Source organism: Podarcis gaigeae (assembly GCF_964106915.1).
Source record: "Podarcis gaigeae genome assembly, chromosome: 1".
NCBI classification, from domain to species: domain Eukaryota; kingdom Metazoa; phylum Chordata; class Lepidosauria; order Squamata; family Lacertidae; genus Podarcis; species Podarcis gaigeae.
Genome location: NC_139678.1, coordinates 112596145 through 112619334, shown reverse-complemented (window position 1 = coordinate 112619334; position 23190 = coordinate 112596145). Strand labels below are relative to the sequence as shown.

The following is a 23190-nucleotide window of genomic DNA, read 5'->3' as shown; positions in this document are numbered from 1 at the left end:
TGTTTTCTCTAGGTTTTAAGCAAGGGAAAGCTGATCCATGTGTATTTGTCAAAGAGGAGGGGCAAAAGAAACTGTATTGTTTGTTTTATGTTGATGATCTTTTATTCTTTTGGGAAGATGTCACAATGTACAATAACGCCCTAGCTCAACTGAAAGAGCACTTTGACATAAAAGATCTTGGTGAGGTAAACAACTACCTATCTCTGGAAATAGAGAGAGATCAAGATGGTAACATTCTAGTACACCAGTCACGTAAAATTGCTGATGTGTTAAGCAAACTAAACCTGATGGATGCTAACCCTGTGGACACACCGATGATAACAGGTTATCAGGTAGATGACACTGAAGAAGCATTTTCTGATACTACACTGTACAGAAGTGTGCTAGGCAAGCTAAACTTCATTGCCAGATGTTCAAGACCTGACATTGCTGTTAGCTGTAATTTGCTAAGCAGACAAGTCAACAATCCTACTGTTAAGGATTGGAAAGCTCTGAAACGCATAGCGCGGTATTTGAAAGGCACTATGCATTACAGACTGAGATTTAACAATCAGAAGTCTGGTGGTCTTGAGATATTTGCAGATGCAAGTTTTGGAAGTGACACTACAGACAGGAAAAGTACGTCTGGAGTTTGCTATAAGTACAATCAGGGTCTATTTGATTGGTCATGCAAGAAGCAAACAACAGTTAGCTTAAGTACTTGTGAAGCTGAACTGAATGCACTGTCTTATTCACTTAAGGATTGTGAATGGTTGTTACAATTGTGCAAAGACATGAAAATTCCTGTCAAATGTCCAATCCAGGTTTACCAGGACAACAAAGCATGTTTGGCTTTGCTGAATTCTGAAGGTTGTAAGCAAAGCACGAAGCACTTGCAATTGAAGTTGCAACATGCTAGGGAACGTATTCAGAAGGGACTCGTAACGGTGTCCTATATGCCAGGTAATGAAATTCCTGCTGATGTATTGTCCAAGATTGTATCAAGGGATCAACACTGTACCTATGTGCAGAAGTTGGGTTTGTACTAATATTGTACGAACACGCTGCCCAGTGATGTTCACAGAAAGGGGGAGGATGTTGGTTTCTGCTTCCTTCACTGAGCAGCGAAGTGCTTGTCACAAGACAATGTTTACATTCCGCAGTCAAGTGCTGTTGGGTTTTCTCACGGGAAAGGAGACTGGATGTGACGTACACTGGTTTCCTGTTTTTCACTGTTCTTTGCAGTTCAGTCTGATTCTCTCCGTGCTTTAGAGGAGAGAGGATGCCTTTCTCTGCTCCGGCAGAGGGAAAATGTTTTTCTGTAAATTACCAGCTTTGAAGTGTAAATAAAGTAATATAGAGCATGTTGGCACATACTTTTCATCATTCCGCTGTGCACTGGACACTGCTTATCTCCAACATGGAGGAGGTTGACTCCTCAGGGAATGCCCGGGTCAGAAGACTTCGTATGTCTCAAGGTCCAGAAGAACCAGGCTCTTTGGGAATAAGAGGCCTCTTCAGAATGAAGAAACCTTGAAGGCTGAATCCAGGCAACCAGGTTGCATAAGCTCCTCTCAGCTAGCTGAAGAGTATTAGCTGCTGGAACAACCCAGGTCTTTAACAACCCAGTTTCTTCTTCTGGCTTCCTCCCTTGACTGATCCTGTGCTACTGACCCCTGCTAATATTTTGCTCTTGAAAACCTACCTAGTTCTACATTGCTTCATGTGCATGTCACACTTGCCTTATGACCGCACCTACCTTTGGACCTCAGCTGCTCCTTAGGACCCTGTATTTCTGGGTTGCCCTGATAGCTGACTGCAACCTTTATCCACTGGTGTTTAGGCAGCACCCTGTCCTGGGGCTCTCATTTCTCCTTTGGATTTGCTCAGGGACAAAGCAGAGTAGAAATCCGTAACTGAGCACAGAAGCAACAACAGCATACCCAGTGATATGGTGGTGAATTTCGAAGTGCCAAAGCTCACCATGACAGCCATCCTAAGCATCCCCCCACAAAGTGAGTCCCATAGCTATGCTCTCATGGAGAATCCAAAAATGCAAGCCACTGTGTTGGTCCATTATTATTATCACACACCAAAAAGCAGCAGTACAAAGTACAGCACCCTATTTCTTGGGAGCAGCAAGATTGCATTCCTGTGCAAAGCTTCCCGGAAGGAAGCACCAGCACTTCCTGGCTCCACTTACCGCTGCCTGCATGGGTTCAAAAGGCATTGGGCAAGGGCTTCTGCTTGCATAATGGGGCTTCCCCACTCTCTTCTCCCCGTGCCCCCCCCAAACTTGGCTGGGTAGGATTGGGATTATTGCACAAGAGGAGGGGGAATAACATTCCATGTGGCAAGCATACAGAACATTTGTAACAAGACAACGTTGAATTCTGCACATTCAGCTCTAGCAAGAGATCTTCAGCCAGTCGAAGCATAACCTTTTAGCTTTTAATTAGAAATGCAGGGTTTTTAAATTAGAAATGCAATCTTGCAAAGAGGGGTTGCCATTTCAGCTGCCAGTACGAAGGAGGAACGCTGTCAAAGGAAAGTATACAGCCCCTGCTTGATTTTTTTCCTCATTCTCCGACTTCCTCTAAGCTAATCTATTATCAACAAACTCGAGAGTCTCATTGTCATCACATTCACTTGCCAGAGCAAGGAGAACGCCATCAGTTACCCTGGCGTTCCGGCAGATGACATCATCGCTCCTGCTCTAGCAGAAAAACCCTGGATAGAGATGTACTCCCCTTCCTTTATGCCTCTGAGCATACAGAGGGCTACAATAAACCAGCAAGAAAGCAGTTTGTTGGGTGTCCTATCACATACGAGGGACGTATTGCGGATCCCTTCTCAGTGGTTATGTAGCTCAGTAGCACATCACATGCTTTCAATGCAGAAGGTCAAGGTTTGATTCCTTACATCTCCAGCGAGAAAAGATCAGGTAGCAAAGAGCCCATGCCCCTGGTCTCTGCTGTCACACTGCTACCATCTATGGGGGGAAAATAACACTTGAACGCTTGCACTGTTGGTGGCTCAAAAATATGAGATTCCTGTATTGCAAGGGGGTTGGACTAGATTGCCCACAGGGTCCATCCCAACTCTACAATTTTATAATTCTATGAAAGGATGTATACAGCAACAGGGTTCAGCTGGTCTACCCTGGACACTTGGATCAGGAGTGTTCAATGGTATCCAACTAATGTGTCCCATCAGTGAATGGATTTGCACTTGTGCAACAGAACTTTCCCCCTTTCCTCCATCACACACACCCCATGATATCTCCAAATCTGCTCCAGAGGGTTGGGAGAACCCCTAGAGCAGATTTAAGGGGGAGACATAGGGGTGGGAATTCCATTATGCAAGCAGGAATCCTTGTGCTGATGGGATGTATTAGTTGGCTGGGGACTTGGGTGGTGCTGTGGTCCTATAAACCACTGAGCCTCTCAGGCTTGCCAATCGTAAGGTCAGCAGTTCAAGTGTGTGATGGAGTGAGCTCCCGTTGCCTTGTGCCAGCTCCTGCCAACCTAGCAGTTCAAAAGCATACCAGTGTGAATAGATAAATAGGTAGGTAAATGGCATTTCCATGCGCTCTGGCTTCCGTCACAGTGTCTCATTGCACATGATCCAGAAAAACTGTCTGCAAACTAACGCCAGCTCCCTCAGCCTGAAAGCGAGATGAGTGCCACAACCCCATAGTCAAATTTGACTGGACTTCACTGTCCAGGGACCCTTTACCTTTACCTGTTAGTTGGCTACCACCCTTTAGATGGAATAATGTGTGCCTTTTTCCCACCTGAACCCCAGAAAACAGCTTCAAATCTAGCTCTCCCCCCGTATTCATAATATAATTTTTGTGTGGCATTTCTGCTGCCAATTGCATATAAAGGCATGGACAATTAAAAACACGGGAAAGAATTCAACATCACATTATGTCCATCATTCCATCAGGGCAAAGCATTGCCAGATGGAACAATCTACCCTACATTATGTTCTAGGGGTTCTCCTGACCTCTTCCCTCATGAACCAATGTTGGGGGTGCAGAGGGAGCACGGGGGGATAAGGGGGAGGGAAACATGAGTCTTTGTGTACGTTTCTGCTGATGAGACTCATTTCGTTCATGATGATGCTGCCTATTTGTACTTATTGCTCTAGCTGAGACACCTTGAAGAAGTGATATATTCCAAGAATGCACACAGACTAAACAGTGTAGTCCTCACCTAACAGCTGCAAAAGACTCCTGTGAATTTTCAGAGGCTTATACGTTTATGGTTTAAATGCCTTAACCAGAAAAGTCAATTCAATTCATTTAAATTACAGGCTTCTTCATTTGCTCCACTGAATGGTAGCAAAATTGCCTGGTTTCTGTTTTGACCTTTAACTAGGGTTGGATGAATCTGTCAGTTTTGTCTTCTTTCACATTTCTCATTTTTCCAGTCTCATATTTTCCCATGGGTTTGTGGATTCTTTGAAAAGAAAAAGTCCTTATGAATATTCGCCCACCTTTTATTGCTCATTTCTGTATGCAATTTTGCCTAATGTGCACATCTTTGCAAGCAGTTTCCCTGTGCTTCATGCATTCTCGTGTGTTATTTGCACCAACATATGCATTTTTATCCACCCTTTCCCCTAATACATGAATCTCTGTATGCACTGTTTGGCTGGAGAACTGAATTGCAAAATTCTGAAAAGTGCAAATACAGAAGGATTATTGGGCGGCATATTGTATTGGGAGGTGGAAAATAGGCACAGTCACATCAAAATGCAAAACAAGCCACATTTCACCCCCAGGCCTACCTCCTGAAACAATATTTTGTCACCACTCCTTGCTACATGCAAAGACGCCCAGCAGGCAGCTGCTCATGGCTTGCTGAACTGCTCTAACTGATCTCTGGAAAGAGAACTGCAATGACTGAATGATGGGCAGCAATGAAATCATCAACACATTTGGCCGTAGCATCAAGTGTGAGTGCAACTCCTTGGCAGGAAAACCAATGCTGTTTCACTGCAGAAACTTAACAAATGGATATTGACAGAGTCAAGTAGGAGTGCGAGTCCTCTGTAAGCTTCCCTGTTTACCTGCAGCTGCTTGGGTTAGAGGTTTGACTTTTTCTCCCTTCTGCGCAGCTGTTGCAGATAGACACTTGTGGAAGACACAGCCTGATAGTTGGAGATACAAGCATGACTTACTGCATAAGATGCTCTGTGCAGGGCTGCCTTTGAAAATGGTCTGGAAACTGCAGTTGGTCCAGAACAAGGATGCAAGACACTTTGAAAGACTGGGATGAAGATGATAGATAGATGATTGATGATAGATGATAGATAGATAGATAGATAGATAGATAGATGATAGATTAGATAGATAGATGATAGATAGATAGATAGATAGATAGATAGATAGATAGATTAGATAGATGATAGATAGATAGATAGATAGATAGATAGATAGATAGATAGAGATAGATAGATGATAGATAGATAGATAGATAGATAGATAGATAGATAGATAGATAGATATAGATGATAGATAGATAGATAGATAGATAGATAGATAGATAGATAGATAGATAGATAGATAGATAGATAGATAGATAGATAGATATAGATGATAGATAGATAGATAGATAGATAGATAGATAGATAGATGATAGATAGATAGATAGGTAGGTAGGTAGGTAGGTAGGTAGATAGATAGACAGACAGACAGACAGACAGACAGACAGATAGATAGATAGATAGATAGATAGATGATAGATAGAGATAGATAGATAGATAGATAGATAGATAGATAGATAGATAGATGATAGATAGATAGATAGATAGATAGATAGATAGATAGATATAGATAGATATAGATAGATAATAGATATAGATAGAGATAGATAGATAGATGATAGATAGATAGATAGATAGATAGATAGATAGATAGATAGATGATAGATAGATAGATAGATAGATAGATAGATAGATAGATAGATAGATGATAGATAGATATAGATAGATAGATAGATAGATAGATAGATAGATAGATGATAGATAGATAGATAGATAGATAGATAGATAGATAGATAGATGATAGATAGATGATAGATAGATAGATAGATAGATAGATAGATAGATAGATGATAGATAGATGATAGATATAGATAGATGATAGATAGATAGATGATAGATAGATAGATAGATAGATAGATGATAGATGATAGATGATAGATGATAGATAGATAGATAGATAGATAGATAGATAGATGATAGATAGATGATAGATAGATGATAGATAGATAGATATAGATAGATGATAGATAGATAGATAGATGATATAGATAGATAGATAGATGATATAGATAGATAGATAGATAGATAGATAGATAGATAGATAGATAGAGATAGATAGATAGATAGATAGATAGATAGATAGATAGATAGATAGAGATAGATGATAGATAGATAGATAGATAGATAGATAGATAGATAGATGATAGATAGGTAGATATAGATAGAGATAGATAGATAGATGATAGATAGATAGATAGATAGATAGATAGATAGATGATAGATAGATAGATAGATAGATAGATAGATAGATAGATAGATGATAGATAGATGATAGATAGATGATAGATAGATGATAGATAGATAGATATAGATAGATGATAGATAGATAGATAGATGATAGATAGATGATAGACTCTTTATTTGCATCAGCCACTAGCCATAGCAAACCTAACAATAGAAAATACATTTTGGGGGTTTATATCAATAATCAAATAATAGATCTTATTCGAATTGCCCCACTAAAAACCTTGCAGTTTTTGCTGTCACGTGATCATCTTGATCTGCTAAAAGAAAGGACACAGTAGCAATGGTTGAGCAACCCAGCATGGACAATAACAGATAATAATAACCTCCCTCCTGAAATCTTTATAAAGAGTGAGAGCCAGAATGGGACGAAGCATTTTGACCATTTTATGCCTGGGCTTTGACAGCTGCATTGGCTCCCAGTCCATTCCTGGCTCTGTTAAAATTGTTGGTGCAGCCTTTGACCTGCTAAACAGCTTGAGATCAAGCTACCTGACAGACCCACACCTTCCACATGTTATCTGCTTGTGCCATCAAAAGTATGAAGAGGAGGATTGCACGCCACTTCCCAACATCCCTTGATGATTGACTTTGCTGGCTGAAGCTGATGGAACCTGGACTCCAGAAACATCTGGGCAGCCCCAGATTCTCCATCCTTGATGTAAAACATATGTCCCTGGTGTGTTCAAATGCTGCCTGGTTTTCCAATGAAAAGAAACCCAAGGCATCTGTTATGAAATAACAGGTAAGCTTAAATGAAAAATGTTTAAAGCGGGAAGAAAAGCATAGCAGCTAATTAGCATAAAGGAAACATCCCAGCGTTATATAGAAGCACTTTTATTCCTTAGCTCTGTAAAATAAACTGCTGACCTGTGATGTTGAAAGGTGGATTGAAAGCAATTTGCAGGCCAGACAAATCTGTACATTCTCACCTCCTGAAATGTAGGTGTAAAAGATTGCCACTGATGTTTCGGAACTTCAAAACTCCTGGGTGAAAAGTGTAATTTGAAAAAAGCTGCTGTTAGCATCATAGCGCACATTTGTGGCTGCCATTTGCTGTCCTGTTAAGAGTTCTTTGGAGATATATGCAGTGGTGAGCTCTGGCTTTCAGTGCACATGGATGCACATTGTTTTAATGGTTTAACGATTTCAGATGCACTTTGCCAGCTAACTCAAAGGACAGCTGCTACAAGTTTTCAGTAGAAACCAGCTGTGCACACCACTGATTGGCTAGCACTTGCAACATCACAAACCCACATCCCACCTGCAGAGAAATGTTGCAACAGTTTTTTAAATGACAAACGTTCATGCTGCACTTTTTAAACAATTACATGGATAGCCCATCTGAAGACCATGGAGGGAATTGAAGCAGAGATGACTGAAATCATTGCTTTAATCTCTGGTCAGTGCACTTTGTGCAAGCTGGGCTCATGCTACACGAGAAAAACAAAACAGCAAGCCCTGTTCAAAGGAGCGCCTATGTGCTGTGCACATTCAGAGGTCCTGTTCAATTCTGAAATGGATGTGAGCTCTCTTTATGAGAGAAGATTTGTCCTATTAATTTTTCCTTTATATGTCACTCATGCAGATAACTCCATGAGCCCCAACTGACGCTTCCTTCTTAGCCCCAACTGACGCTTCCTTCTCTTGTTCTGACACTTCCTTCCTGATATTTCATAAAACCAATCAATATGCTGCCATATGTCTGACCTGAAGCTGAGGCTCCAATACTTTGGCCACCTCATGAGAAGAGAAGACTCCCTGCAAAAGACCCTGATGTTGGGAAAGATGGAGAGCACAAGGAGAAGGGGACGACAGAGGGCGAGATGGTTGGAAAGTGTTCTTGAAGCTACCAGCATGAGTTTGACCAAACTGCAGGAGGCAGTGGAAGACAGGAGGGCCTGGTCCATGGGGTCACAAAGAGTCGGACAAATGACTAAACAACAACAACATGTCTGACCTGTCCAGTATTCCCTTTATGTGATTTTAAAATTGACCATTTAAACAACAACAAAAAACAACCAAATGAAGAATGCCCACCCACCCATCAAAGTGGAGTCCTTGGAAAAAAAGCACAAGTAATTGAATTATCAGTGGTCATTTGGGGATGGAACTGGACATCATCAGACTTCATTTCTGCCAAACACACCCATGTCTCTTTCCCTTTTCTTTCTTGGAATACTGAAATAGAACTTCACTTGAATCCCTTTACACATGGTGGACTGCCGACAACTGTGTTTACCCAAAACACTACTCCGTGTAATGGATGATGCTGTATGTTCTAGTTGTTGTTATACTGAAGAAGAATCTTGCTGAATCAGATCTGCAGCCCATCTAAGTCCCATGCACTATTCTCACAGCGGCCAATCAGATGCTGTAACATCTTAACATCACATTATTGATGTTTATAAAATAGAAACCGGGTGCTGGCCAATAAGATTTTTTATTTATTTCTATGTGAGATTTCTTGACCGTGCTTTCTCATAAAGTCCCGGGGGCAGACTGCAACTGGTGTGTGTGTGATTAAAACAAATAAAACAGTTACAGTTATGAAAACAAGTAATGCTGTTCCAACCAGAACAGAACAGTATAGATTCGGTAAAAGAAATGGGTTCCACCCAAAAAAAACCCACCTTAGCAGGCAAAGGCCAGAGTAAAGAGATGTTCAATGAAGATGCTAGATGCACCTTTGTGAGGAATGAATTTCACAATTTAGAGGCTGCCAAAGATAAAGCCCAATCCCGGAACACCGTTCCCCACACTTCCAACAATGGCAGAACTACCAAGAGAATCTGGTTAAATTACACTGGATATATTTCCCAGGTGTCAAAAAAGGTTATTTATGTATGCCACTACTGCAGCCCCTGTTTTGTTAGCCCAAAAATGGAAACCAAGCGAGGTCCCAACTCACGAAGAATGGCAACTTAAGCTGATGGAGTATGTGCAGCTTGCAGACCTAACACAGAATAAGAGAACAAAAAGAACATACATTTAGAGAAGACTGGGAAATGTTTATTGAATATATGGGGGGAACTTGTGTACACTTGAAGACGTTGGCTGCGTTAAGATAAATTCAACAGTGTAAATAAGTTTTGATGGATGTAATAATGGAATACTGAATGGTTTAGTTTATGTAAAATATGCAGGGTTTTATGGTATGCAAAATGAACCAGGGAAAGAGAAGAAGGGAAGTCACTGATATTTTAGGATGTTTAAATGAGCATTCCAAATAGTAAAACAGAAAATTTAATACAAAATTATATTTTTTAAAAAAACATTACACTGGATATAACTGAACAACAATAAAATATCATGAACAAGATTCCCTAGAAGCCAGCCAAAAGGATGAGCTCTTCAGGGATCTCTTTAACTTGGAAGACTGCCAACTTTGGGAGGGGCATTTGGAATGCTGAGAAAGTGCCGTGGGCATCAGTCACAACATGGCTGCTGTAGCTACAAGCTGTGGATTCAGCTTGTGGATGTGTGGCATAACTTAAAATGGCTGCTGTGGGGGATGTGTGTGTGTGTGGCGTAACACAAAATGGCTACCACATCTAAAAAAGCAAGAAAAAAAACAGAATGCCCCCCTACACACACACCAGCTGTCCCAACAATGCTGGTTATGGTTTGGAAGGCAACTATATCAACCACTACTTTGCTTGCTCACCAAAATAAACTTTTTACATCTCTCCACTGTTCAAAATGAAAAGGAAAATGGGTGCTCAATCTTGGCATCCAATGAAACAAAGCCATGTTCAAGGGTGTGTAAGTTCAATGTAGGAGACTCCAACCAAGCCAGTTGAGACTATTCACAAGTGCCATAGGAATGGCTGAGGGGTACATTGGAACCTTCAGCCGTCATATGGGTGACCCCTGATGTACAGGGTCGTCAGACTTTCAGAGTCGCTAAGCCTGAAGCTCAAGCTTGGTGATATGATGGGGTGGTCAACATGTAGTTCAGACCCGATATTTTGCAGGTGTTATGACACACAGATTGCAATCACGGTTTTAGTAATAACAACAACACCCTTTAGAATCAACTTGCAATGCTAATAAGAGAAAATATCCTTATCTACCTTGAGCCCATATCACATGGATAAACCTGGGTTTGGTAGCAGTAAGGGATGCCTTGGTGTATCACACGTGTTCCCAACACCGGATTTCAAAGACTCTCTTCTGCCTCCATTTTTTTAAAAAAAAACACCAAGTTCAGTAACTTGTCTTTCATCCGCCTAACATTATTCACCTGATTTTGTGCAGGAAGTCCAGAAATGGCACTTTTTATGGATAAATAGCCCAGTTCCCGCTGGGACCTGTTGTATAGGGAGCAACATAAAAGAATGAGTCCAAGAATAGTAGACGGAGGGGGGAGGAAGCACAAGTTTAATCTATACTTTCCCAATCTGCTTTCACTGAATCTGAAATTCCCTTGTTTCCTTTCAAGTATGTATTTTCTTTTTCCTGCTGTTAACCATGTGGCTAGGATCAATACCAGTCTTTCATTCCCAGTGTTTGAAATCACCCCCTTCCTACAACTAACTCAAAACAGTGTATGCAAATGATGACAACACCTTTTGACTTAAACCTCAAACCTTTGTCACAACAATGTTCCTCCAGGAGCTATTCAATTTTGTAGTTTCAGGACTCCAAACTGTGGCTTAAGTCACAGTCATGTCTGTGCACCTGGTGACTCAAAACATGAATGGCCTATATTGAAAAGTCTTGTGTTCAAGGGGATGCAAGGACAGGGCATTCTCTTTGGGGTGTTGCAGCCACTGATGTCCTATTCACACACTGCAAGTCGTCACTGGATGCTGATGAACCTGCACCTGTGAATTAAGCCTTTGTCATCATGCTGAAAACAGGCCACCAGACAGCCAATGATAATACAGAAATGGGTTCACCTCTTCAATGCGAGGTTCATTCTATAGAGCAAAACCTTTGGATCCAACAAGCTTCCTCTGAAAGGTACAGTTTCTCTATGAGCATCCTTCCACATCCAGTTGAGTTAAAAATGTTCACTTTGGTCTGTTGCTTCCAACTTGCCATGTTCTCTTCTGCCCACCCACTTTTTTGCCCAGGGTTGTGTGGCTGCAGTAGGGTCAGGGTGTGGTAGTTTCATTGCCCCCTGTTCCTCCTAGGGCCCCTTTCCTCCACTCCACCCACACCAGGAGTCAAGTAGGAACCATGGACCATCTTCTGAGATTATCATGTGCCAAATTAAATGGATAAATAAAGATGATGGATGGATGGATGGATGGATGGATGGAGATAGATGACAGTAGATAGACGATAGATAGATAGATAGATAGATAGATAGATAGATAATGATAGATAGAGATGATAGAGTCATTAAACACTGAACATGCCTCTCTTGCACTGTGCATTAAAAACTGCCACTTTCAGTGCTTTCCTACTTGAGTATACTTTCCTAGATACCCATGCTCACTACGGGATGACTTTTTTCTCCTGGTCACATTGCTGCTACCCATACAACCCCAAGCTAGACAGCAAGTTTCTTTTGGGGAGGTTGGACAGTCACACCCAACTCTTCGAAAGGTGCATGTGTTACGCTGCCAGTGGCAGCTTCCCTTGTTGCCTTGGCCGATGCAAAGCAAACCACTCCAAGACACCCTATGCAACCCTGTCGATTCCATCAAATTAATCAGTCCTCAAAATCAACCACCAAATTGATTGTTTTTGAGACAAGTGGCTTGCCAATGCACCCAATGGCAATGCATGTTCTCCGAGACAACATTCAATGAGACAAGGCAAGGGAAAGAGAAGAGGTGGAATACTCACATTCCTTTGAGCCGTTGCCACATCTTCTCCGTGTGGCCTCCTATCGGATACTTTAAAGGAGCGCTCTCCATGCCCGGAGTCGTCTCGGTACCCGTGGAGCCCATGGCCATCAATGTCCAGCCAGCAGTGACAGAATTAGAGTCAATCTCAGCGGCGAGGAGGAAGAGTCTTCTTCAGTTTGGCACACAGACCAGAAGATCTGCACATGTTAGGCAGCAGCTGCTCTCATCTCTCTCAAAACCTATCAGGATTACAGAGCGGAGGGGAGCTTCTGCCTCAATTGCTGATTCACTAGGCTGGCCAAATCCACACTCTGCCTGCCCCTTTCCCTCCGTGCCAACTCAGTCCCTTAAGCACACAGCTCTCCTGACCTCAAGACAGATTAATCCATGCCAGTGAGGCAGCAAATGTACCGCCGACCGTTGATGCTCTCCCCGCACTTGTCTCTGGTTCGGTTCAACTGCTGGAGTCCTGCGCACAGAAGCGCAGCTGTCTCATTCAAAATGTGCAGGAATCTCTGGCCACGCCGGAATCAATGTGAGCATCTACAGTGGTCCACAAGAGAGAACGATTTGTGCGCTCGCTCTCTCGCTCTCTTTTTCTCTCTGCAGTTCACAAAGCAGGGTGCAATCAGGAAGCAGGTGGCTGGAGCCAATCTGAAGTCCGCACCCTCCTTAATCAAGGGGGAGCATCTGCTTAAGCGTCACTGCTTCCCCTTCTCTGCGTTGATCCCGAATTGCTTCTCTGCAAACAAAAGCACCTCTCAGAATGAATAAGCAGAGCAGGCATGGTTGGTGTGCACGGCACTCCTGCATAAAAGGGAATGAGAGAGAGAGCGCTCCACAGGTTGCCATTGAAGGAGTAGGCTCTTAATTGCGACTATTCGGCTTCTCCTAGCAACTCCGCACAGTAGATTACTGTCAAATTAACCCGTTGAAAAAGCAGCAGCTGCAACACAGTCTCCTCAGTGACTCCATTGGGACAGCAGCATGTGCAGTTTCAAAGGGGGGAGTGGGAAAGAAACCTTGGGTGCTGAGTTTTAGTACCCACTTCCTGGGGCAGGGGGCTGGGGGGGCAAGTATTATTAAGTCTGCAAATAAAAAGCCAAGGGACTGAGAGCGAATTCTTCTGCCAATCCTGAAGCAGAGCACCAACCCTACTTTTCTAAGCCAGCTCTGGGCTTCTGGCTGCACAGCCAGCGCTGTGAAGCTGCTGGAAGAGGAAAGATTGCAGATCTGCTACCCATTGCCTTCTTTGCTCAAACGTATACTTGAGCATCGCTGGAGGCTCAGCGTTAGACTAGTGATCTGGCTGGACTTGATTTTGGAACAAATAGTGGCAAGTGCTATTTTATCAGAACACGAGCACAGGGAACAACCATTTGCTTCAGCTGAAGGTTTGGGGAAAGTCACAAAATTTATCATTTGGGAAACTCTTTCATAAGTGGAATTCAAGGAATCCTTATTTTTTCATGAATTAAGATGCTTCTACCAGTTAAGATTATTTACAACATCCTACTTCATTTATAGAGGATAATTGCATAATTTGCAGTTAGGGATGGGAAGAGATTAGAGTCAGTTCTCATCTGAAAGCAAACCTAGGTATTTTGCACTTTCTGTGCCTTGAAATTTGCACTTCTCCAATTTTTGAAGTGCAGTTCTCCAGCCAAGGAAGACATACAAAAATGGATACCCTAACATAAAGTGTGCATTAAAAAGGCATTTATTAGTGAAAACAACATACAAAAATGCATTATAAAAGCAAAATTTGCATTGCAAGAATTCACACATTGGGCAAAACCGCGTAGGAAATGACACATATTAGGAGAAATTCACACAAAAATTCTAGAGAATTTTCATGATGCAAACCAACATGGAAATGTAGAGAACTGAATTTACGACTGGAAAAATGATAAACTGCAAAACCATTTGCCCACTGCTACTTACAGTACTTTGGTAATCCTCATAAAGTAGCCCAGTATTGTTTTTCCCCATATTGCAGTGTGGTGGGGGGGGGGGGGTTGAAGAAAAGAGGCTGAGAGAACAGAGGCTCCCTAGTGACTCAGCTGCACAGCTGCAAATATAACGTTTTAAGTGTGTTTTAAGTGTCTTATACAAATGTGACACTAGATGGTGATGGTGAGCTAATGGCAAATTCAATGTATATTTTTAAAACTTTTTTTAAAAAAAGCATCTTCACAGCGTTTTTAATATGTGTCTATATTCCACCTGGGAAAGAAGAGAAAGATTGTGCCCACTGTTAAATGGTAGGGCCAGCACTCCATGAAGTCCTTTTCCTCTCTAGCCCCTCCGGCCTCCATGGTCCATTCTGTCTTTGCATCTATGGGCAGGTCAACTGCATCAGATTGGGAATCCATGGGGCAGCACAGATAAACAAGTTGGGTAGCTACATGGTTGGAACCCAATCCATGGCGTCAGGTATCAGGGTTGTGTCTCAGAGCATTCTTCAACAAACAGAGGCCTGAGCAGGACATTCCAATGACATCAGGTGGCGGCGTTTTGCCTACACGATTTGAAATGAAGCCATAAGAGCAACAGCACAGCCTGCCACACACTGACAATCAGCTTGCCAAGCACACTGGACAGCGCTTTGCACAGGCCTTTGAATGGCAGTGCCTGCAACCCCGTTTTGAGGCCATATGACATTAAGATGTAGGGCAGGTGGGTGTGCCTTGGCCCCATAGGCCAAAGAGGAAGGCTTGTGAGGCCTGGTTAGGCCCATAGCCACAGTTTCTCCACCACTGGTGTAGATCTGCTGTTTGCAAAGTTACAAGTTTCACAAATGGGGAAGTATTTTATTCTAAGAATGTGGAGGTCACGTTCTCAGCCTGCAAAGTGGCTGGAGTCAGCAATGCGCTGCCGCATCTGTTTTTAAAGATATGCTCAAGAAACTGAACATATTTCAGAGTTTATTTTAGGAAAAGAGAACATCAGCATATATGAACTGTGATCTTTTGTGGAAATGTTATCAGTTCATTGCTGCCAACTGCTGAGAATTATTGTATAAGATACCTGTTACAGCAGATAAAGTATATATTGCATCATTGTTATTGTTATTACAGCTATTACTTTGTTATTTTTCTATTGTTGTTGTTGTTGTTATTTCTTATTATTTTTATTATCACTGTTTCAGGAGTGTCCTCCCTGCCTCCCAGGCCTACCCTTGAGTCTCATTGACAAATGGGATGTTTCATTGATGGGGTTTGCCCATACAATTATGACTGTGATCAACTTCTCATTCCCCTTTAGAATAGGAGAACTAATTCTGTCTTTGGGATTTAACTTTGTGATCACAAGCGAATCACAGCATTTCACAAGTGCTGTTAAGAGGGAGCACCACAGAGACATTTTTAAAGCCCAAACTGTGTTAGCTATCACCCACCCACATTGCTTCACACTTACATTTGCATTGTTTTGACGAGGAGGTAGATTGAAGCAGGGTGGGAAGAAATGATTGACAAGCAGCAAAAGCCTATCAGAACCTGTTTGCTGAGGTCATTTAGATTGAAGCTACTCAAGAAATTGAAAGAAATAGAGGGACAGATTTAACTTTAAAAACTCATCATTTTAGTTAGTTATGTCATAATATATTAGCGTGTATGTCTAGGAATCTCTCTGAAGAAGCAAGATAAATGTGCCTTATTTCATCTCTGGTATCTCCCCACTTCTTCTGCATGCAAGGACCTGTCTGTGATCTTCATTCCCTAGACTACCTAAAACACTTTGTGTGTATAGATGTACAAGCAATAAAGCGAACATGTAAACCCTCGTAGTCATTTTTCCTGATGCAAGGCAAAGGGAATGTGTTTATAAGTGGGCAAAGCAATGAACAGTATGAGGTGGAAAGGGACAGGAAATTCACATGCTTATCGGCTTACCTGAAGGCTTATCCACACTTACTATTTCACTGTGTCACAGCCCATGCTTTAAAGATCCATGTCTGAGTGCTCTCACTCTTTTTTGATCCAGAGCGTTCTCCGTGAAAACCCGCTCAGTACCACTGAATCAGAGCAAACAGCAATCCATGGAACACCCTGAGCTCCAGGATTGAGGAATGTGTTATTCCCCCCCACCTTTTTGGTATAAGCTTTGTGGGAATGTTCAGGGAGGCAGGAGAGGATATATTGTTTACTAATATCCTTCCTAACTTCTGCTAGCAAGTTCTATAACTTAGCAGAGTTTTACATTCCCCTTTGAAACACACAGTGGGTAGCTGGTTGCAGGCTTGTTTAAGCCTCTTAATATTAGATTCCTGGTAAGTCCCCTTAGATCCCTCTTAAAAAAATAAACACAACACAATCTTGTGTAAAGTATATTAAAAAAAGTTTACTCACACATTCAGTTCACAGATGAATCCCTGAAGTTACAAAGTATATACATGTGGATCTACCCCATATGGGGGGTTAATCCCAGTGACTGCAGACTGGCGGTCATTGCAGTTCACATGACAAAAGGAAGATGGAAAAGAGAGAGGAGGGCTGCGTGTCTTGTGGTTTTGTTACCTGCACAGGTAAAGTCAGACTCACCTTTAGTCACATTCAAAAGGAAGTATGTCCCAGCCCAGCAGGAAACAGGAAGTTCCAACTGGCTGAAGCAAACATCCCCTTGCATGTCCACTCTAGGAAAACAAGGAATGTTGTACTTGACTGCTACTTTTGTATCATATCACACAAGCTTAAGTCAGAGAGATAGCAGCAGAAGCCAGAGTGCTACCTATAAATACATGCTGGCATATTTGGTGAGTGTGGATGTTTGTCTCTCTCATATATTTCTGTATTTTGAATCTGCTAGTAGTTGTTATGCTCCGCATATGTCGACTGTTTTGCTTTATGTTGATGTTTTAAGAGGATGGCTTATCTAATTGTTCTGTCCCGCTCCAAAATGTGAGGTTTGAACGGTATGTTTTGTATTCCTTCATGATATTTTTACAATGTAGTAAGCAATTTCTTTGAAATATGGAGCTGTTTTAAAATCGACTAAGTAAATAAGTGTGGGGATCTGGGGAACAGCAGCATTAATCTACCCACCAGGCCTTGCCGGTAACAGAACCTCTTCTAGGATTGGAACCCAGGCTCTCAAATATATTCCCTATTTTGGGGGTCCAGGCTTTCAAAGATATCCACCATATCACTGATCTGGTACAGTACTCAGCATCTGCATTAAAATAATCTCTGGAACATACCGGTACATGGGGGTTCTTAAGACAGCTCTTACCCCTGGCAGCCCTGGGGATTGCTAGGAAGTTCAGTTTACTAGGCCGATGGCAAGGATGAAATATTATATGTTATTCAGACTCCCCATGGATCAAACCACACCATGGTGTGGGTAACAAAAGATACAGAAGGTGGTCAGCCTTAAAAAACCATAAAAAGTTGTTCTAACTTCTGAACTTGCCCTAAGTACTAAGATAGGCAGATAGCTTCTCTTAAATGATGCAGGGCTAGTTAGAATCATAGAATCATAGAGTTGGAAGAGACCACAAGGGCCATTGAGTCCAACCCCCTGCCAAGCAGGAAACACCATCAGAGCACTCCTGACATATGGTTGTCAAGCCTCTGCTTAAAGACCTCCAAAGAAGGAGACTCCACCACACTCCTTGGCAGCAAATTCCACTGTCGAACAGCTCTTACTGTCAGGAAGTTCTTCCTAATGTTTAGGTGGAATCTTCTTTCTTGTAGTTTGGATCCATTGCTCCGTGTCTGCTTCTCTGGAGCAGCAGAAAACAACCTTTCTCCCTCCTCTATGTGACATCCTTTTATATATTTGAACATGGCTATCATATCACCCCTTAACCTCCTCTTCTCCAGGCTAAACATGCCCAGCTCCCTTAGCCGTTCCTCATAAGGCATCGTTTCCAGGCCTTTGACCATTTTGGTTGCCCTCCTCTGGACACGTTCCAGTTTGTCAGTGTCCTTCTTGAACTGTGGTACCCAGTTGAACCTGGAATTGAGTGGCCAGTCCTTCTATCCTCCTGGCAGATGAACAGTGTGGACTTTGTGGCGTTTCACCAGCTAACTCCAACTGAAGACACCTAGTACAGGACTTGACTAAGCATTGACTAACATTGGCAGCGGTGAAACAGAGTCCACAAAGGTTAACCTTGGTTGTCCACTGAGGAAAGAAGGAAGGGAAATGAGAGAGAGGAAGGAAAGCAGGAATGAACATGGATGCCTTGGGTCAAAGGTCAAATGTTTTAGGCATTTTCTATTGTTAAACTTCCTGACTCTTGGTGACACTCTCAGCCATGCGTTTTGGCAAATGGAATGAATCAAACTTTTGAAAGGGAAACACGTAGGGGAATGAAGACTATTAGTGATTATAACTGGAAAGAGAAGAAGCTAATTGTGCTGGAAGAAGTTGTCATTGCCCCTTCCTACCAAGTGGGAAACTTTAAAGACAAAGAGGGGTGCGCTCTAAGTCATGTACACAAAATAGTCAAGAAATATATGTGGAACAGCAGTGGAATGGAAGATGGTGGACTCTCCTTCCTTAGTAGTTTTTAAGCAGAGGTTGGATGGCCATCTGTCATGGATGCTTTAGTTGAGATTCCTGCATGCAATGGGCTGGATGAGGTCCCTTACAGTTCTATGATTCTCTGAAATGTTTCCCCTTACACACCCCTAGCTCTCATCTTGGGGGGTGGGGAGGCAAGATAAACTTCTGAAGAATATATCAGGATAAATGAACCCGTTATGACCAGAGGATAAATTAAGTAGCTCTCTCAAATCTGGAACTGGGTACAAAATGTTAATAATTGGACCACAGGACCTTTTCCTTTTGCCTTGGAGAGGTTCTATTCCATGGGAATCCCTAATGGAGCGGAGAAAAACTGTGCATGTCAAATAATGTTAACATAGTCTGGAATTTAACAGACCACTTGCAATTTGTGCAGTGCATGATGATAACACTGTGATTAAAGTTTAGCAAAGTGAGGAATGTAGGCAGACATATCGGTGTTTAGATTGACAATGATTAGATTAACTAACTGCTAAGTGTGATACACCCTGCCAATTCAAATGGCACTATCTATCCCAATGAATTAAATAAAGGATGGCAATGAATCTATCTTCTTTTTTTAAGAGGCAGTAAGAACATAATTTCCTCCTCTTTGTATTCTTTGTCGATTGGGCACTGAGGCCTTTAGTCTAAATGAGCCCCCAATTTTCTGAGGCTGGTCCTCAGTCATGAGAACTAGAAACTTGTACTTTTAGTCAGTGAAAGAATGAGATCCTCATAACTATTGGGGCCAAACTACACGTTTAACATGGAGTTCCATATAACTTTCCCCTGAGGAAGATCAATGTAGGAGTTGCTTAACCCTTTTTCTTCTGGCTGTTTGCCCTTTGGAAATTGGCCCCTTTGAATTATTTTTCTCTACCTCTACAGGAGAAATACCATGATATTTGAGGCTTTCCCCCCAGGGAAGAATACAGAAGAACAAATTGCTGAAAGAATTGTTTGCCAGTTTCCCCACTAAACCAATCTGAGGTTACATCATACAGCATGAAACATAAACACGGAGGCCTTGTATACAGAAGCTTTCTCTCCCTCCCTCTCTTAGCTAGCAGTTTATAACGTAGTCATTTCAAATACTCCCATTGCACTGCTCAACAAAGGAAACAAGAAAATGTTCCCTCTGGCTTATTACATTTCCACAAGGACCATAGCAACAAGAAAAAGCTGCCTGGTATTTATATATATATATAAGCCACAAACACAACAGATGCCAGAAAAAGAAAGAAAGAAAAATTCTATACAGCCTTTTGATGGAGAAGTATAGATTACATCATCTCTGCAATCACCTACAAGACTGCAGGGAAGCATTCTGCTCTCAGGCTGTTCCACAGAGGAATCCAAAAGTTCCACTCCTAGAACACAAGTTTGGGCTACAATGCTTCCCTGCAGTAATTTCTTTCTTTTCTTTCTCTCTTTGGTCGAGTTTATGTCCTGCCCTTCAGCATGAAATGGACACAAGGTGGTCACAATATTTTTTTTGAGCTACAGACCAAAACATAACCTCATAACAAACCTATAAGAGCATAAAGCAGAGCTGATCATTCTCTCCCACCAAAACTGCCACTCAGTCCATCTGTCACGGTAGGACTATGCAGGACTGATGAGGGTCACGGGTGGCGCTGTGGTCTAAACCACTGAGCCTCTTGGGCTTGTCGATCAGAAGGTCGGCGGTTCAAATCCACATGATGGACTGAGCTCCCGTTGCTCTGTCCCAGCTTCTGCCAACCTAGCAATTCGAAACCATACCAGTACAAGTAGATAAAAAGGTACTGCTGCAGCAACAAGGTAAATGGCATTTCCGTGCACTCTGCCACTCTTCATGGTCCTCCGTGTGCCAGAACAAACGCTGACTCCCTCAGCCTGAAAAGTGAGGTGAGTGCTGCACCCCATAGTCGCCTTTGACTGGACTTAAGCGTCCAGGGGTGCTTTGCCTTTTTAGCTGCTACACTCTGATGCTCTGGTTGCCTGGAAGAAGAGGAAGGTTTTGAACTGGTGCTGAAAGAGGGACAATGCTGGCGCTGGACACGCCTCAAGGGAGAGGGTGTTTTGGGGTGCCAATGCAAAGAAGGCTCTCTTGTGAGTCCCAGCACCTCACACTTCACTCAATGATGGGCCTCTTGAAGGAGCATATGGACAGCACTCTTCCAGATAGCCTGGGCCCAAGCCTTTCAGCAGCCTCTTATAGTTGTTTTATCTGCGAGTTGTTTTAGTTCTTATGCTCTTACAGTTGTTTTAACTGTGTGTCTTTGTTGGTTTTTAGCTCTTATCTGTTTTAATTATTAGTTTTTTATCTACCCATTATCTGTGTTTAATCTTGTATTTTTGAAATATACTCAGAGTCGCAAAGTGATTTCATGCTCTTTATTCAGCTCATAGTGGTGAGGAGGAATGAATGAAAGTCCCCTCAAAGTATCTGCTTTATATACATTATTTACCCAATGGGCTGCACATGATTGGCTAATTCTGGAATTCTACTGTAAGCCAATCAGGTTGTGGATTCACTTATATCTGGAGCATGATTGGGTGGTTCCTGCCAACCGATCATACTGCTGCATTGTTCTAGGACCAATCAGACTGCTGCATTCTGAATCCTATTGTTGTAGGACCAATCAGACTGCTGCAATTTGGATCCTATTGTTCTAGGACCAATCAGACTGCTGCAGTTTGGATCCTATTCAACTCAGTACATAACAATTTTATTCGGATGTTTTATGCCTGTTTCCTTGTCCTCATTTGCCCTAACAATTATCGGTCAAAAATCCCAACTGCTATTTTTTTTGTATGTCAAAACCATATTGAATTAGACTCAGTGACCGACAGGTACCCAAGCGCAGATCCTTACCAGTGTTGTACACACTTTCCTGGGAGTAAGCCCCACTGAGCACTAGGGGACTTTGTTTTGGAGTAAATGCATTGCATTGCACTGCCCAACTCTTACATTGTTTTAAAATTTGCACTATAGGGATTCTCATAGGCACCACATATTTTTTATTATGTTGGTTTGTTTGGATATCCGGTTCATGGTTGCCACAAACTGGGGGTTTCTTTAAAGGTGCTGCTTGTCTTAACTACACATATTATATCAGGGCATGATGAAATAATAATAAGTAATAAAAGGGACTGAATAATGTTGAAGGCAGGCCAGAGGACGTTCTTTGGGTTACATGTCTCACAGGACAGATAGGGGACAGAGAGCATCTGCAGAGAGGGAGAATCAGAGAGCAATAGGGAGTGCAGCCCAAACTTACAAATGCACCTTATGGCCATTTCAAAATTATGTTTCTACAGCCAAGCTCCAGAATTGGAAACCTGGAAGTAGGGTCTTGGGGTTCAGGGGTCAATCAAAGGTCACATAACGGTTAACCCCTCTCCTTCCATTATCCCATTCTCCTTTTCAGTGTCTCTCAACTCCATACTGAGGTCACTTCAGCAAATATGAACTTTGCCACACAAGCTCATCAAGGTATCACACGTTTCCACCCTTAGCAGTGTCCAGGCCTGGGACATAGCTGTCAACGTTTCCCTTTTTTAAAGGGAAATTCCCTTATTCTGAATAGGATTCCTCGCAAGAGAAGGGAAAAGTTGGCAGCTATGGCCTGGGAGCCTCTTTACCTCAGCATGCAAGCTGTTGCTGCTGCTTTCCACTTCTGGTTTTTTTGTTTTTTGTTTTTTTTGCTCCTACCTGCATACACTTGATTGTATGATGTAGCCAAATCTCTGCAAGCAAGCGCAGGGAAAGGTAAGGATGTTACCATAGCAGCGCCATGCTATAGAAAAAATATGCCGAAGGAGCAGTTAGAGCCTCTTTTTACATACACATACAGGTGTGTACAGTTGAATTGGTTAGTCTACTTTTAAAATTATGAAATGCATTCAGCTACTCGAGGGCGAAAGAAACATGAATCACACAGGCACACTCATCAGAGTGGCAAACCCACATTGTTGCTTTCGTATGTGTGAAATGGTGGCTGCGAGGCCAAATTACATGCGATTTATCTGCGAGTTATCTTTCCAAGGCATATTGTAAATGGAAAGCATCCATGAAAGGTTGGAATTAAGAGAGGGTCAAGCTTTCTTCCTCTTCCTCTTCTTCTTCTTCTTCCACTTGAAACTGCCTCCTTGGCAAGCTGAAAGGAACTGCAGAGAGTTTCTCCAACTGCATTCTGGTCTCTGGTTGCAGTTCTCAGCAGGAGCAAAGGGAGGCAATCCATTGCTTGGCAGTTAGCAAAACTTAGGAACACATGACACCACCTCATGCAGAATCAGGCCTTTGGCTTATCTAGCTCAGTATTTT

The 23190-nt window shown here is 42.3% G+C and overlaps 2 protein-coding genes across 3 annotated transcripts in view; both read right to left on the bottom strand.

The window, feature by feature from the left end:
- The window catches only part of PDE1A (phosphodiesterase 1A), a 153243-nt gene extending 140068 nt beyond the window's left edge, over window positions 1-13175 (bottom strand). The window contains exon 1 of one of the 2 annotated variants that reach the window (XM_083708577.1): window positions 12361-13175. In XM_083708577.1, coding sequence (XP_083564703.1) covers window positions 12361-12470 — 110 coding nt within the window. In that variant the 5' untranslated portion in view covers window positions 12471-13175. The remainder of the gene's footprint in view (window positions 1-12360) is intronic. The other variant, XM_083708581.1, reaches the window with a different exon arrangement.
- The window catches only part of FRZB (frizzled related protein), a 181048-nt gene that overhangs the window by 35199 nt on the left and 122659 nt on the right, over window positions 1-23190 (bottom strand). The gene's annotated exons all lie outside the window — the stretch shown is intronic.